Consider the following 15,565-nt stretch of genomic DNA (forward strand, 5'->3'; position numbering starts at 1 on the left):
GCACTGAGCAACAGGCGTCGTACAGTGACCGGGGTGTGTCCCAATTGATGGGGTCCAGCGGGTGCAAGTGGCGTCAGAACTTTTGGCCCCTAGAGGTACCTTCTTTGACTTATCGGAGCTTCACCCCCGCAAGATCATTAACACTTGTTAATGCATTTCTACCTGCGAAGTTTGGTACAATCGCGACTGGAGGGCTGATTGCATTAAAGCGTGTGTTACTCTCGACTTCGATTTGGCTGCAGTTGGTTACAAGTCACGCCTAGGTATGAGACAGAGTAAGTTAACGAGACAATGTCATCGATATAGTGCTCGGTATTAAACGTCCAATATCAAAATCATATGTGCAAAATGATACTGCCTGGTCACCCAAGGTCGGATGTCTGGCATCATGATGTCTGGGTATCTCTCATTATGTCCCAAACCGGACTTGGCTTTTCTCCACCCCGCTTTTCATGCTTCAAACGATTACCTGCCCCTCCAACGCGATTTCCATCAAATCTCAAATCTCATCAACTCTTCCGCCGACATACATGACATCTGTTCGATTCAACTTGTCATCTCCGCGCCGCTTTCATGCACAGGAGGACGCTTTCTAAAATCCTGCTCGATTGCAATAAACCCGACATCTTTGAACTTTGAATCATCCCCGGCATCTGAATCATCAGAGTTTGTCGGTCCCTCCTCGTCGCCCGATGAACCGGACGTGATGCCTTCAGTATCATTCGACGCAGTCGACCAATTGCTGCCCCCGCTTTCGCCCGACGAAGAAAAAGCCTCCGATGGAATCATGTGCCGCTGCATGATGCTCTCCCATGTCTCTTCCTCTGTGGCAGGTGGTAGCACCTCTGCTGTGCCGTAGTCGTGCTCCTCCAACCCCGCGATCCCATTCGGCAGAGAAAGATGGACGTCTGGGATGCTCGGTTCGTGCCCGCCGCTTGGGCTTGGCCTGTACACCATGGGCGACTTGACTCTGGCAATCTTGCCGCTTTCCCAGCCCAGTGATTCTGTTTGAGGACCTGAAGCTGTTGAAGAAGGCACCCCGCGAGGCTGGCGTACTTTGGCCCAATGTTCGACAACGCTCTTTACCTGGTCGGCGAAGCTGATGAAGCCCATTCCAAATGTATCTGTCGTCAGGCTGGTGTCGATTGGTATACTGACTGTCTGGTAGTAGCCACTGGTCGTCAATAGCCTACTTGCGAAAAGCTCTGGGAATTCTTCCTCGGCGATGTCGATGGCGTCGGTCCACCGTACTTGCTCACCCAAGATGAAGCTCTGATCCCCAAGAATCTTGGGACTCAGAGCTTCGACATGAACCCGTGCCACATCTTCGACATGCACCGACAACCCCGCGTATACCCCCTGACTGTGACCTAGGAGCAAGGCTGCCAACATGGAGTTTGTGCCCCGCATCGCCTGCTTCTCCGTAGTCGCTGCCGTGTTGGCCCCCAGCACGAAGCCGGGATGTATGTAGACGGCGTCAAAAGGTGGGCGCTCGTTCTTCATGTACCCCTCCGCCACTTGGAGTGCTCGACATTTGGAGGCTGCGTAGGCGGCAAACTCGGATTGGTATGGTCCTTGGTCGACGGGTATCCGGTCTTCGGGAAGCACTGGCCGTGTTCTCTGTTCTTTGCCCTCCATTTGTGATATTGGAACAATTGCCGCAATGGAACTGGTAAAGACAACACGTCTCACGGTTCCGCTTTGCTCAGCGGCATCAAGGATGTTGAGTGTTCCAGCAGCAGCAGGCTTGATGAACGTCTCGCGAGCGTCATCTGTGGTGATCCAACGAGCCGACTTGCTTGGTAGGGGAGACGCTGCGTGGATGATGTAGGCGGCATCTTCGGCAGCCGCCACGAATGCCCCAGGTGTCGTGATGTCTGGCACAACGATAAAGGAAAGTCTCGAACCGGGGTTCAAACGGCGTACTGCGGGTCGAGCTCGGATTGTGTGTTCGTCCTCTGCCTTTCGGACAGCGCACCGGACATGATATCCTTCACCGAGTAGGAAACGAAGAATGGCCCAGCCAAGGTGGCCGGTGGCGCCAGTCAACAATACTGTGTCTCCGAATGCCATTTTCGGCGGTCTTTGCTGTCTGGTGTTTTGTCTTTTCTCGTGTAATGGCTGATGATAATGTGTATATTCAGTCGATGGTGAGCCAAGCTTGAAACGTCGAGAGAGTTGGATCATAAGAGGAGGTCGACGTAGAGAACTCAGGAAAGGGTGGGCAACAGCCTAAAGTATTAACATGTGCCGCGTAACGCCCTCCATCGATGGCATCGGAGAGCGCTTCCCCCTTTCGGCTCCCAATCGCACCCCATTGTCTGCACCAGCATCAAGGTATACGTACCTCAGCCACGGAGGGCCTCGCCTCTCATCTGTTTCAGCTGTCTTCTGCTGACCACAAGCCTCCAACAAGGGGCAATCACAGTTACGGCCCAATGCCAAAGCTCCCTTCCCACAGACCGCAGTTTCCGGAGATTTGGTCCAGAGTATTTCTGGTCACGGTTTCGACGTCACCATTTCAGCACATTTTTTTGCTATGCCACGTACCCTCCGTTGTCCGAGCGGTACTAACCGAGACCGCACATTGCACTCGTACCGGGCACTCGAACAAGGACGTTACCTCCGACATAGCCGTCCCGCATGCGCTTTCGGGCACCCAGCGGCCGACTTACCGACGTCGGCAACACAAGCAATGTCAAAGACGTCGTCAGCATCTTCCTGCAACTGCCCAAACGTCTCATGCTCGCATCTTGGCGTTCCGTGTGACCCCGACTGTTTGTGGCGGCTTGGGCGTCGGCCGAGAGACGATGCTCCAAGGAGGTCATTTTCTCTCCCAATCTGACCAGAACGGTCTCAAGTACCCCAGATCAATCACGGCAGTTCGAATCGACCCCTTCTTAGCTCTGCATGCATGTCTGCGGTGCGCAGATGGTACCGTGATATGCGAGATTTCCAGCTCGCCAGTCGGAGTTCGCTGAACAGTCAAGACCGACTACAAACGACAGAAGCGATGGTGACACAGCAGGGGCAAACATGAAAGCTGCTGATTTGGTAAACAATCACGAAGCGTTGCTTGATTGACGCATCTCGGATATAACAGCAATGCCTGCGACTGACAGGTCAAAACAAGTTGCATCTGCCGGCCGCCGACTCTGACGCGTCCAATGCAAACCGGCACCTTCGACTCCTTCGACTCCTTCGAGGGGCACGAGAAGCACATATGGCTACCTCCCTCCACGACCCGGTAGCACGCGGCGGCGGCGTAATGCACATTTGGTCTTTGTTCATCCCTTGCATAACCCCCGCGTGGGATCTACAAATATGTAGCCGATGTCCGTGGTCTCCGACAAAGTCGCAACAATGGAATGCGGGCAGTGGGCGGGCAAGGCGGGTTTGCCCACGCTCTCCACGCTGGCCAACAGTTTGAACGGCGAACGGCGATCTGCACATATGTCTCTACCCGCCGCGTCTGGACAACATCTTCGCGTCACACACGCACTTGCAACAATAATCTTTTCGGTCCCGTGAGCCGTGAGACATGATTTGCAGAAGTAGCCGACCGACAGACAACGACCTCACCTCTTTCGGTCTTTTGACTGACCGTGAAAGCTCGATCTGGACCTTTTGTTTCGCCTACAACTGAAGCTGTCTCGGTTTCTTTTAATGCTGGTGTCACCCATTTTGACGGATGTTTTGGCAGCAAGCCACAGATACACACAAGCTGGGCTGAGGGTAGCCGCGGCCTGGCCATGGTGTGTCGAGGCAACGCCACTGGTCACACCAAAATAGGAGATTCAAGATCTGGGTTACGCCACGGGGGGATTTTGCAACAAAGGGCAACAAAGAACACCCTGACACGCATTATTCACATGGCGAGATCTGAGTGGCAAAGACACACGTTAACGATTTCGAGGAATAGGGTCCGGAATGCGGAGAAGACACGGATCGGGGTTTACTCCGGGCCAGGAACGAGCGAACGACAACAGCACCTTGTTATGCCACGCTTGGACCCGTAAATACTGAGGCCGGGGTCTTACAACTTTGGTCCGGCATTGTGCTTGGATATCCTGGAAATACTATTTCATTTTCAGCCTCAAATGGGCGAGACCACAAGCTGCATCGCAGTCCCCCACTTGTGTACAACATGTTCATAAGCAGAAATCGCTACCCGATAAGATTCCGGACTGGCATACTGCCTCCGGCTCGCCTGTGCCCCCGAATCCCCCACGCGGATAACGGCCCGGAAGATCACCGGTTCCACAACGGGCGTCGAGGCGATAATCATTGTCAGCATATCGTATAAAGTATCAGTGCGGCCAAGGGATAGATGAGCCTATGCTCCGTCCGGTTCCTGGTTCCAACTGTAACCAGCGAGTTACCAACGGCATTTCCCTCTTCAACTCTGCGATCGCGACTTCAATCTTCACCTATGGTCACAAGCTTATGTCGGACGGCAGACATTGCTGCCAAACCACACCGCGCGAAGATATGGCACAGTAGTCCTTGTGGCCGGCCCTGTTCATTGTAGGAGCCATTCTTCTCACCCATTGAGGGGTGAGTGTGCAGGTACGTCATCGGCTCCATTGTCGGCCATTTTCTCCTACGGTGGGACGTCACTAGCGGAACATGTTCTAGGAAGCGCCGTTCGTGAAAACACGAGGGGCGTTCGTTCGGTGAAAATATCTGTGCAGTGCAGTTCGGACGAGGAGTTCCTGGCTGGATTTACATCCCCTGCTCTTGCTTTCGCGGGGGCTCCCGGGGTGTAGATTCGCAGTCGTTCTTGCATTGACTCCAATTTTCTCCAATATGTCAAACCGAAGTCCTCTTCCCACCTCGATGTTCATCCGGCACTCTGAGCCTTAGCCGGCGTCACAACTTCTCTTATCCGAACTCATCGTAATTCTACAGTCATCACACCACATGCTGGGCTCTTCGTTATCACACTCAGCCCTAACCCCGAAATCGGCCTTTCCAGCTTACCCCTGAATGATGAAAACAAACGCCAAGTGTTCAGATATCTTATCTTCCGTCAAGGTGATGCGTCTCTACTTCCAGCTTCTATGGCTTCTTTCTGGGTTTCTTTACTAGCAGAAGCTTGGTCCTTTCATGGAGAGATCAAGTTCGGGTGCCAGTCAATGTTGAGTGGTGTTGAAACAGGCAAGAGGAGTCACGTCAATCAATCAGTCAAGTAATCTCTTCTTTCTGAATCACGCAGAACACGGTGAGGCAAGCTCAGTTTGCGTTTGACGATTCCACTATGACGTTAACAAGCCTGCCGGTGATGATGCAAACACAATTTTCCTACTATAAAGTCCGACTATCCCATTGGTTGTCTACGACCACTTATCGTGCCGACCAAGCTACACCGATATTAACTATTCAAAATCTACAACTCCTCATCTGAGATAACCTATCAATATGATGGCTCTCTGTTCACAAAGAACTTCCAGCCTGTCAATGTTTCAACTACGATGGACCATGGTAACATATTTTGCCTTTCGGGAGGTTCCCGATGAATTTGATCTGTCGAAATTTGAAGCACAGGCATGGCGCTGACAATGACACTTGATGTTTTCCCATCAGATGATTCGTCTATTCCAATTCGACCTATGAGCTTAGATTCTACGGGCACAATGTACGTCTCTTGGTACCACTATGTCACTGAATCGAAAATATCAAGTCAAATGTCTCCTAAACCTCCTCCAAATTTTGGGTTCCTTTCAACTCTTTCTCGCCCAGTTTCCTATCTACTCATATTGATGAGACTCTTTTCATCCGCCGCTCATAACGAACTAAATCAGTGACCACCGAGAAACTCGCAACTCAAATGGGCATAACAACCAATACCCAAGCCATCAAGATGGGCAAGTCCCTTAACTCTCCAAATTTCCATGCACTTACGGCCACTGACGCTTTACCCTCTTGTACTTCTACCTAGTCAACGAGTTTGCCAACTCTCCAGTTCCTATCAACGCCCAGAGACGCATAAATATGGCTAGGGCAATCGTTGAGCTGGCCATCGACTCACTGAAAGCGCATCGCAATCTCGACTGGCTCAAGGATCTCGCTAAACAAGAGTTGGAACGTTCGCTGAGAACGAATGTCACCTCTCGAATGAGGGGGAAACACAATCAGAAGATTCTGCTTTGGTATAAGGTTGTGAGTGTCATTGAGGGCAAGGATTACCAAATCCTTGTGAGAATTAAGGCCCGAGACTGCGGAGTTGAGGTGGAATAGAGGGTTGGAGTATGGACTTTGGAGGTTGAAGCGGGGAGTTGGGGGGGAAGGACATTGGCAGAACGCTGGAGATTATAAGAAAGTGCAAAGGAAAAGCAATGGAAAGCTGACGTTGGTATTGGAGATGCCTGGGGGTAGGCCGGGGATAAAGGAATTTGGCGTTGGGGTTATTATCTGAAACATGAACCCCCCTCTTTGTTACCTCCATGCTCTATGCTGACGACTTCCACTTGCCTTTAATCTTATCATTGCACTGATAACTCCATGCTCTGAAAAAATTGTTCAATTATCCCACTCTAACGCGTAGAGGTAATGAAGGTTTGGAGTATAAGATCGTCGACGAGCCTGACGACATGAAGTTTGTCAGTTACCTCGAAACTTCGCTTGGCGAGCCGTTGGAGGGCAAGGGCAAGAAGAGGGAAACCTCTGGTAAGTACAAAGATCCCCCTCATAGTTTATTAAGGGGTTGGCCTTTCAACAGTTGCAGATGCTAACGTGTCTGTTATAGCTGGCGTCAAGAAGAGTCTTGATAGCAGAGATGACAAGGAGGAGGACTGGGGACTTGTCTGAGATCCCAGTAAGGGCCGAGTGATTTGATACGGAACCTATCCTCACCTGTTCGCATCTCGTTGAATGTATTCGACTACCAAAACGAAAGATCGATGAACAGTGGCCGTGGGCTGGCCTGGGAGTGGGACAGACATCACGAACCACCTCTCCACCAGCTCCTCAAACCATTCACTTCAAAACAAATGCTGGCTGGAGCGTAAAGCTACCTAGAGGCAGATAGGTACCGTGACCTCCGAACAGCCTCTGAACAGGCTGTCTGTTTCGTCAACCTGGATCCACCAAAGCTCAAGTGAAGGGAAACTTCGAACCACGGACCTGGATGATTAGTGCCTGAAAAATCAACCTGTCACTGCGTACCACCTGCTATAAGAGCTCGCCGCCCTCTCTCTTTCCCAATTCCAAACTTTTGCCTTGCAACCTCACAACCCCAACCATAATCACAACTGCCGACCGACTACCACTCTTTAAACCACTACACTATCCCACACAAGATGTCGTCCAACATGTACACCGAGGGCCTCATTTCCCTGAGTAAGTCGCATCTCCATCTGCCACCCGATTGTCAATTCACCTCTACAAAGGGACTAAAACTTCCTCCCCTCCATGACAGTCAACATACATGAGAAAAATTACCCCCATGATTCTCCCACAGACTTTCGATTCGGCTACGCGGTCGGCCTTGTCGGCCTAACTGCTCTCAACGTGTCGGGCGACTACACGGCCCAAGAATTTCACGACACCATTCGCGACTATGCGGCTACTCTTCGAAAGGAGCGGGCCCTGGCCGAGACCGATGAGAACCATGAGATGACTGCGAAGCTCCTTAGCAGGGAGTTTATTTGCTACGACATGCTGGACGTTGTTTGCGGTAAGTGTTTACTCTCTGTCAGACCCAGGATGCCCATTTCCAACCCGAACCTATCTGACACCTGCTGGACAGAGCTTCAGAGCAATCGCAGTGAGACCAAGGCCAACAAAGGTATTGTCTCAAACAACGATATGATCGTCAACAAGGAAGACGAAGTTGTCATCAACAAGAATGATATCGTCCATGTCGACGAGGACAACGAGTTTGGTAAGCTATAGCCGAAGATGTGTAGCAATTACATGTCGATTTAACTTGAGCTAACATCCAACGTGATTTAGTCCTGATCAGCGACGTCGAGAGCGAGACGACCGACTCCGAGGCGGATTCGTCCGAGTGGGAGCTGGTTTAAAACCACGAATGCAGATGGTCGGCTGGGGACTTCACTGTGAGGACGGGATATTGCGCTGAAAATTGGGAAAAGGAGCAAATGGCTGCGAGATATAGAAGCGGTTCAAGTTCATGATGGACATCAGAATAACCTCCGACATTAAACACAACAAGTTCAGCATTCAATTAATCTTTGTACCTTACCCGCAGTTCTTGAGACTCATTGTTACCTCTACCTTCACAAAGTGCCCCATTGTGACGTGCTCATTATACGCTGGGGATGATTGTCGAGTTCCCCGTATACATTCAGATTTCAGGACTACACCAGTGAATCGGACAACTGTTCACAGATTGGATAGATCATTTGGTACAGGTACTCACCGTCGTCTCCCCAGGTCAATCCACACCAGTGAATTGGACAGCTGTGCACAGGCTAGAGGGATTGTGTTCAGGTTCAGGTATGCTTTTCGCGGTTTGGTCTTCTGTAATTGCCATTCACCACAACCTAACACTGGTATAAGAACTGCCCCTCCACAAGCTTTCTGGTCTCAAACTCTCTCCCTACACAACACAACCTCGATCAAAATCACAACTGCCGACCGGCCAACTCTCTTCAAAACTTTAAAAAAACACCTATCCAGACAGAATGTCACGCAGCATGTACACCAAGAACCTCATCTCCCTGAGTAAGTCGCATCTCCGTGCATCTGCCTTCCTGATTTCGTCAACCTACCTGGGCAAACCAACTTTCTAACACTTCGTTCTCCATAACAGTCGAAAAACATGAACACAGCTACCCGCATAATCGTCCCACCGGGACGCGTCGTGGCTACGCGGGTGGATTGTTGGGCTTCTTTGCCCTCTTCGTGGACGACAGCTACACCGCCGAGGAGTTCAAGGAAACCATTCGTGGCTATGTGGCCACACTCAGACAGGAAATTACGCTGGTTGAGAGCGACGAGGTAATTGCAAAACTTTCCAGCCGCGAGGTCATTTGTTACGATATTCTCTTCGTCTTGTCCGGTAAGAGCCCACCAACCCTTCGATGCCCATTACCAAATCAGATTCAATTGACATGTACTTGGCAGAGCTGGAGCTCATCGGAACCGTGACCGGCAAGCTTAATGTCTTCAACGGCATGGACAGTGTCGTCGACAAGAACGTTTGTGTCAACGAGAACGTTGGCGTTATCATGAACAAGACCGTCGATGTCACCGAGGAGAGCATGGATGCAGACGAGTTTGGTAAGTTCCTCATGACAATTGGTGGTTGGGCTAGAGCTAACTGTCGTCGTACCACAGTCAATGTTACGGAGAGCGACGCGGGAGTCTCGGAGGCAGATTCCACCGAGTGGGAGATCGTTTGAGCCACCGAGGACTACAGTAGAGGTACCTATAGAGACTTGCGTTGAGCGGAAGTGTCCTGGGAGATTTGGGAGTTTGAAAATTGCAAATTGCTACATGACATAGAGGTAGAAATGGTTCAAGTTCGTCATCGGCGTATAGCTACTGAGTGTAAAATACTATAGAATTATCAATTCATAGACCTTTTATATCTATAGTTCTTTAGACGTCCAATGAGGCACAGAATTTTGGTACCCTATAGGTTCGAGTGCATTTTACGCTGCGGATTACTATCAAGAACTTAGCATATATTCAGGCTTCAGAACCACACCGGTGAATTTGAACAACCATTTACAATTTGGATGGATTAAGTCGGTTTGTGTAGGTTTTTATAATCGTCATACCCAGTCAATCCACACACCGGTGAATTGGACAGCTGTGCACGGATTAAAGGGATTGTGTTCAGGTTCTCATTTATGCTTTTGGCGTTTTTGGTTTTCCGTATTTACCTACTATTCAACACAATCCGAACACTGGTGTATAAGAACTGCCCGCCCCTCCACAAGTTTTCTAGGTCCAAATGCTCTCCCTACTACACACAAACTCCTACGATTTACCCGAACTGCACTTACCAACCCACCACCTCTCTCCTACCAAATCAACAACAACTCAACAAGATGTCTTCGAACATGGGTACAAACATCATCTATTTGGGTAAGTTGCATCTCCATCTGCCCCTCGTCCGGTGACCTTGATAGAGGCAGGTACATACCTACCTAGAGGTACTAACACTTCATCCCCAGTCGAGAGGATTGATCGCCACCCCCGCAACATGCCAGCCATGAAACGTATGGGATACGCGGTTGAGGTTGTTGGTATCGCTATACAGGGCGGTTGTACCGCGGACGATGTCAAGGGTACTGTACTCGACTACATCCGCGTCCTTAGACGCAAAATAGATTTTGCCAGCAGTGCCGAGGAAGTCGCCCAGCTTCGTCAAAGGGAGATTCTCTGCGGTGATATCATCGCCACCGTATGTGGTAAGTTCTATCACACTTGGATTACATATTTCCATTGCGAGTATAGCTGACTTGTGCTGTGCAGAGCTTAGACAGAAAGCCACTGTCCACAAAGATGTTGATGTTGTCGTCAACCCCAATACTTTTGTCAAAGAGGATAATGTCGACATCGACGACTTTGGTAAGTGCTGCTCGAAGAACAGAGCAGACAAATACTGGTTTGATTGTAGCTAACTGTCGCTGTCTTGCAGTCCTTATCCACGAGATTGGCACCGGAAAGTCCGAGGCAGGAAGTGCCGAGTGGGAACTTGTTTAAGGCCAAAAATGGAAACAACCTTCGAGGGGGACTTGCTGTCAAGTAATGAAAAGGGAAGCGAAGCCCGAGAAACTTTTGAGAAAGGAGAAAACCAGGAGTTGAATCTTAACATCGGGTTCTAGTAGTTCAAATTCATAATGGATATGCGAATCCGAGGGAGTGCACGTTCAAGACCTTTAGGCAAAACAAACACATAATTCTTTGCCATCCACATTCGCCACTCTTTTTTCTACACATCGTGAGATATATTTCTCTGCACAAAGTGCCTTATGATGACCCTCAACTACATATACACGCTGCGGATGGCTATCACAACCCAGCCGACATCCAAAACCGCACTGGTGAATTGGATAACTGTTCACAGATTAGATGGATAGATTTTGTTCAGGTTCTTATCGTCGTTCCACCCAGTGCTTTTCGCCTGTCCGGTCACTGGCATATGCCATTCACTTGTTTTCGAACACAGGTATAAAACTGCCCCTCTATCAGCTTTCTGGCTCTCCCAAACTTTCTCCTTGCAACTCACAAACTTCTACGATTTAACCCACCGACCAAGCACCTCTCTTCCCTTACAATTTCACAACAACAACACCCTGACAAAATGTCGTCCTCTATGCAAAACCCCGCCAAGGAGATTATTTCCATGAGTAAGTCGGACCCCCAACCTCCCCTTATCAGCCAACGTCGACAGCCGACCTCAACAGAGGCAGTTACTAACAATTCTTCCCCAACAACAGTCGAGAGACTTGATGGCCACCCCCATGGCCTCCACGCCGACAAGCGATTTGGATACGCGGTCGGCTTGGTGGGTTGCGCTTTGCAGAAAGGCTACACCAAACATGGGCTCAAGCGCATTATTTGCGACTATGAGGTCAGCCAACGACAGGAACTCGCCCTCGTCAAGAGTGACGTCCAGATCAAAAATATCAGTCGCAGGGAGCTCCTCTGCCGCGACGTGCTCGACATTATCATCGGTAAGAGATTCCATTGACATAAAACATGCGGTGTACGAAACCCGCCGTGGCCATTGCAACTGACTGACGTGTATTGTTCAGAGCTTGAGAACAACGACAGGAGTCGCGAGCAGGCCAAGGCCAACAATATTGCCGCTTGGAACAAGGACGTTGTCGTCGCGAATGGCTTTGCGGTCCACAACGACAACCAGCCTGTCACCGACAAGAACCTTGTTGTCAACGAGGACAATGTCGATACCCTCGATTTTGGTAAGTGCTATTGAGAACATGAAGTAGTAGATGAACAACGCCTGGGTCAGAGCTAACTGTCACTGTGTTATAGTTCACATCACTGGAAGCGATGTGGAGTGCTCAGAGGAGGATGCTTCTGACTGGGAACTGGTTTGAAGGTTTCCCATGAAGAATGCCAGGTAAATTGTCACAATGTCTTTTAGTGGGATCCTGTAATGAAGAGGAAAGTCTGGACTTTAGGGATGCTTGTATGCCAATGGTATCTTGGAGTGGACAATTCAGAATCCAACCTCACAAGCACAAGACATCCGAGGGATACTTCAATGGACTACTCACCGTTCATTATGGGATCTCTTCATAATTGACATCCGAGTGCAAGTCCAATAACCAATACCTCCAGGCCGAAGAAAACATGATTTTGGCCATGAACCTCTATAATCCCCACTCTTTCCAGAATTCCTCTTGAAAAATAGCTCTACCTGTCTGAAGTAAGCGCCCCGTGGTGACCCGTTAATTACAGGCTGTGGATGTTCATCATTGGAATTCCAGCAGACTGGAAATTCAGAACCACTTTGGTGAATTGGACAACTGCCCGTGCACAGACTAGTTGTACAGAAGGACCAGGTCTTTTTTTCAGGTTTGTACTGGTATTTTCGTTCATCCAGTGCATACCGCCTTTTTTTTGGGTCTCCCCTTCACTTCACCTCGGACACTAGTATAAAAATTGCCCCTCCACAGGATTTCTGGTCCTCAACTTCCTTCCTCTTCGCAACTCACAACCGCACAACCTACTGCAAATCAACCCAAAGCACCTACCAGCCAACCCACTTTCTTTCCCTTACCTCAAATTCTCAACAGCTTTCATCAATTACAATGTCGTCCTTCAAGTCTTCTGTCGATGTCATTACATTGAGTAAGTCGCACCTTCGTTTGTCACCGACTTCGACAGAGGCATTTCATGTTACTAACACTTCGCACAACAGTCGAGAGAAGCGATGACCACTCCATCCCCGATATGCACCCTATGAAGCGTTTTGGGTATGCGGTTGGTGTCCTTGGTTTTGCCGCCCTAAAGGGCAACTACACCGTAAATGGGTTCAAGGACATGATCTGCCACTATGTGGCTACCTTGAAGCGCGGCCTCGCCGATGCCGACACGAATGAGCTCGTCAAGAAGCTTCAGTACAGAGAGCAGCTTTGCGGAGATATCCTCTGCGCCCTGCTCCGTAAGAGTCTTTGTCAAACTCGCGATGTCCCTAGGTAGCTAACACTTGTTGTACAGACCTGGAGCAGAAGCGGGATGCTACCTCTAAGGATATCAACTTGAACGAAGTTGTTATCACTGACAACAACGATTCGGTCCACAACGCTGTCGAGATTGTCGTCGACAATGCGTCGGCCGTCGATGAGAGCAACTCGGATCACGAGTTTGGTCAGTGCTGCCTGAGAACACACCTGTGAAGCAAACAAAAGGATAAATTGGTCAGTGCTAACCGTCGCCGTACTCAGAATTCATCAACGAGAGCGATGCCGACGTTTCGCAGGCAGATAGTTCGGAGTGGGACCTTGTTTCGGAGATGTCCGACTACCTGTAGGGGTACTATTATGGGAGGTAGTGCCTACAGCATTCATCTTGTGTGGTGGTTTCCCGGGAAGCTCTTTTGCAAGAAGGCCGAGATTGGCGATATCACATGTTCCATCTTTACTTCCTTAAAATGTAGTTCGTGATAGACTTCCTGATGTAATGGAAGTCAATACCTAGCTACAACGAATTCGTCATTTTATTACACACTTCTACATACCTATGTCAATTACCCTCTTTCTACCCAGAATCGCATGAGTTCAGCGCCCATGGGAGTCGGGTCACCCTGGGCATCGCCTCGACCGCCGCGTGCCCGAACCTCCCAGTGTTTGCTGCAAAGTGGAAGACCGTATAGAGGTAGCGTACACCCAAGAAATTTGAAGAAATTGTTCGCTCGTATTTTGATGCCGCCTCTCTTAAGCAGGAGAAGTGGAACGCCCACTCTCCGGCCGAGGAAATGGTCACAAGAATACCGCCTGATAGATCCAAGTGAGCTAGCTTCAAGAAGCTACATTTGATTATTCTTTGTATTTACCTATTCAGTAGGTCTCTTGTCATTTTTTCCACTCACTCTCATCAGAAGCGTCGAGCCAGGTGGGGTGAATTCAGCGTTTGCTTTTCGTCGAAGCCCGGTCGGCTGCTTTCGACTTGCTTCTCTTGGTCCACTGCAAGTGCCATGTGCGAGGTGTGAAGCTCTCGAAATCTGTAATGACTGTAAAGGTCACGGGGACTACACCACCTGAAATTGGTCCTTCTTTCCTTGCAGTTCTCAACCTCCGCCGTGCAACACCAACGCGCATCCATTTGCACCACACCTTTCACCTCTCTCAAAACCGTGCACATTGGTTCACCATATATAACGTTCAACAAACGTCATCATTCTTCGATAACACCTCTAGGAAGATGTAATCCATTGGAATCAACCTTGCAATGATGACTAAGTCGCTTCTCCAGAGTTTGCTAACCACACAGTTTTCGGTCTCCCTCTCATGTCATCAACCATCACTACTAGAGATACCTTCTAACCCACCTTTCTCAACAACAGTTCAGTCGTACACTGAAGATCATTTGTACACTCCCAATGAGCGCGAAGCTTTGGCCCGTCACTTGATTGCGGATAGCAACATTGACAGCTATGAGAAATACGAGGAGGTGATGTTTGCCCTGCATGGGTACATCAACCCTCTCAGAAAGACTTATTGGAAGAGGAAGGCTCGCGATGCCGAGGAATTGTTCACCATTCAGAGGCGCGAGCGCCTTGCCATCGAACTTCTTGGCTTTATCAAAGGTATGATGAGTCTTGGTTACGTCCTGTGTGGTTGTGGGGAGGCGGCTGACATTAGTGGATGGATGCCTCTTTTGATGACAATGAGATCGGTGAAGGCAACGTTTTATGTTCCTGCCCCTACTGGAAAGAACAGGATATGTACTTTCGTCGTAGACAGGCTGACAGCCGAGGCCTGTGAGTAAAACCAATGATGACCTCCTTCATACAAGCCCTGTTCAAATTTCTGAGTGGAAAAGCCAATGCGGTTCATGCTGTAGTCGTTGTTCACGAAGTCTCCAAGGAGAAATAGAAGGATGGGGATATAGACGAGGTTGAGTCGTCTCTCTACGCATAATTGAGTTTACGGACTAGTATTCTCTTCTGTGGTAGATCGATCTCGTCATGCCCAACTACCTCAACACCCGTTCTACTCCGGTTGATAGAGAGCTGGGGGGACGTGAACATCAATGATGAATTTGTAGTTCGGGACATCCTTTTGAATCCTTTGTTGCCCACTTCCATCAGTTTAATTATTTGTTACTTGATGATGTTCGGTTGTATAGTCACGACGCCAAGTGGTATGAACATGACGTTGAGCCCATAACTCACGACGAGAGTGCTGCAAAGGCAGTTAGGGGAGGTAACTGACACAATTTCTGACGTCTCATGCTTAGCACAATTCTATTGTTCATATCTCACACTTTCCCTTTTAAAGATGGATCGTGTATGTACTGTATGTGGCTCTAGCTCCCTTTCATAGCACAAGCTCATTGTTCTGAGGTACCCTGTTGATGGTAACAAAGAAACGCCTGATGAACCCCAAACTCC

General features: G+C 49.4%; 7 protein-coding genes across 7 annotated transcripts; 6 read left to right on the plus strand and 1 right to left on the minus strand.

Moving 5' to 3' along the window:
- Positions 1–546: 546 nt before the first annotated feature.
- NEUTE1DRAFT_102631 (uncharacterized protein) lies at positions 547–2,073 on the minus strand (the record flags this gene model as incomplete). Its single annotated transcript, XM_009854741.1, has 2 exons — positions 547–592; positions 635–2,073. The coding sequence occupies 2 exons, from the start codon at positions 2,071–2,073 to the stop codon at positions 547–549; spliced, it is 1,485 nt and encodes a 494-aa protein (XP_009853043.1).
- Positions 2,074–7,301: 5,228 nt separating this feature from the next.
- Positions 7,302–8,027, plus strand: NEUTE1DRAFT_47138 (uncharacterized protein; the record flags this gene model as incomplete). Its single annotated transcript, XM_009854466.1, has 4 exons — positions 7,302–7,341; positions 7,421–7,678; positions 7,751–7,885; positions 7,957–8,027. 4 exons carry the CDS (start codon positions 7,302–7,304, stop codon positions 8,025–8,027), a joined length of 504 nt encoding a protein of 167 aa, XP_009852768.1.
- Positions 8,028–8,651: 624 nt separating this feature from the next.
- Positions 8,652–9,371, plus strand: NEUTE1DRAFT_102633 (uncharacterized protein; the record flags this gene model as incomplete). The annotated part of the gene is made up of 4 exons (XM_009854742.1): positions 8,652–8,691; positions 8,780–9,028; positions 9,094–9,249; positions 9,307–9,371. The coding sequence occupies 4 exons, from the start codon at positions 8,652–8,654 to the stop codon at positions 9,369–9,371; spliced, it is 510 nt and encodes a 169-aa protein (XP_009853044.1).
- A 654-nt stretch (positions 9,372–10,025) lies between these two features.
- NEUTE1DRAFT_139452 (uncharacterized protein) lies at positions 10,026–10,683 on the plus strand (the record flags this gene model as incomplete). Its single annotated transcript, XM_009854743.1, has 4 exons — positions 10,026–10,062; positions 10,152–10,388; positions 10,453–10,548; positions 10,619–10,683. The coding sequence occupies 4 exons, from the start codon at positions 10,026–10,028 to the stop codon at positions 10,681–10,683; spliced, it is 435 nt and encodes a 144-aa protein (XP_009853045.1).
- Positions 10,684–11,284: 601 nt separating this feature from the next.
- On the plus strand, positions 11,285–12,044 carry NEUTE1DRAFT_47907 (uncharacterized protein; the record flags this gene model as incomplete). The annotated part of the gene is made up of 4 exons (XM_009854513.1): positions 11,285–11,330; positions 11,421–11,657; positions 11,739–11,906; positions 11,980–12,044. 4 exons carry the CDS (start codon positions 11,285–11,287, stop codon positions 12,042–12,044), a joined length of 516 nt encoding a protein of 171 aa, XP_009852815.1.
- Positions 12,045–12,761: 717 nt separating this feature from the next.
- On the plus strand, positions 12,762–13,483 carry NEUTE1DRAFT_139454 (uncharacterized protein; the record flags this gene model as incomplete). The annotated part of the gene is made up of 4 exons (XM_009854744.1): positions 12,762–12,801; positions 12,872–13,114; positions 13,171–13,320; positions 13,398–13,483. The coding sequence occupies 4 exons, from the start codon at positions 12,762–12,764 to the stop codon at positions 13,481–13,483; spliced, it is 519 nt and encodes a 172-aa protein (XP_009853046.1).
- A 920-nt stretch (positions 13,484–14,403) lies between these two features.
- NEUTE1DRAFT_46743 (uncharacterized protein) lies at positions 14,404–14,940 on the plus strand (the record flags this gene model as incomplete). Its single annotated transcript, XM_009854444.1, has 1 exon — positions 14,404–14,940. The coding sequence occupies one exon, from the start codon at positions 14,404–14,406 to the stop codon at positions 14,938–14,940; it is 537 nt and encodes a 178-aa protein (XP_009852746.1).
- Positions 14,941–15,565: the final 625 nt, after the last annotated feature.

The sequence above is a fragment of the Neurospora tetrasperma genome (genome assembly GCF_000213175.1).
Source record: "Neurospora tetrasperma FGSC 2508 unplaced genomic scaffold NEUTE1scaffold_5, whole genome shotgun sequence".
NCBI classification, from domain to species: Eukaryota; Fungi; Ascomycota; class Sordariomycetes; order Sordariales; family Sordariaceae; genus Neurospora; species Neurospora tetrasperma.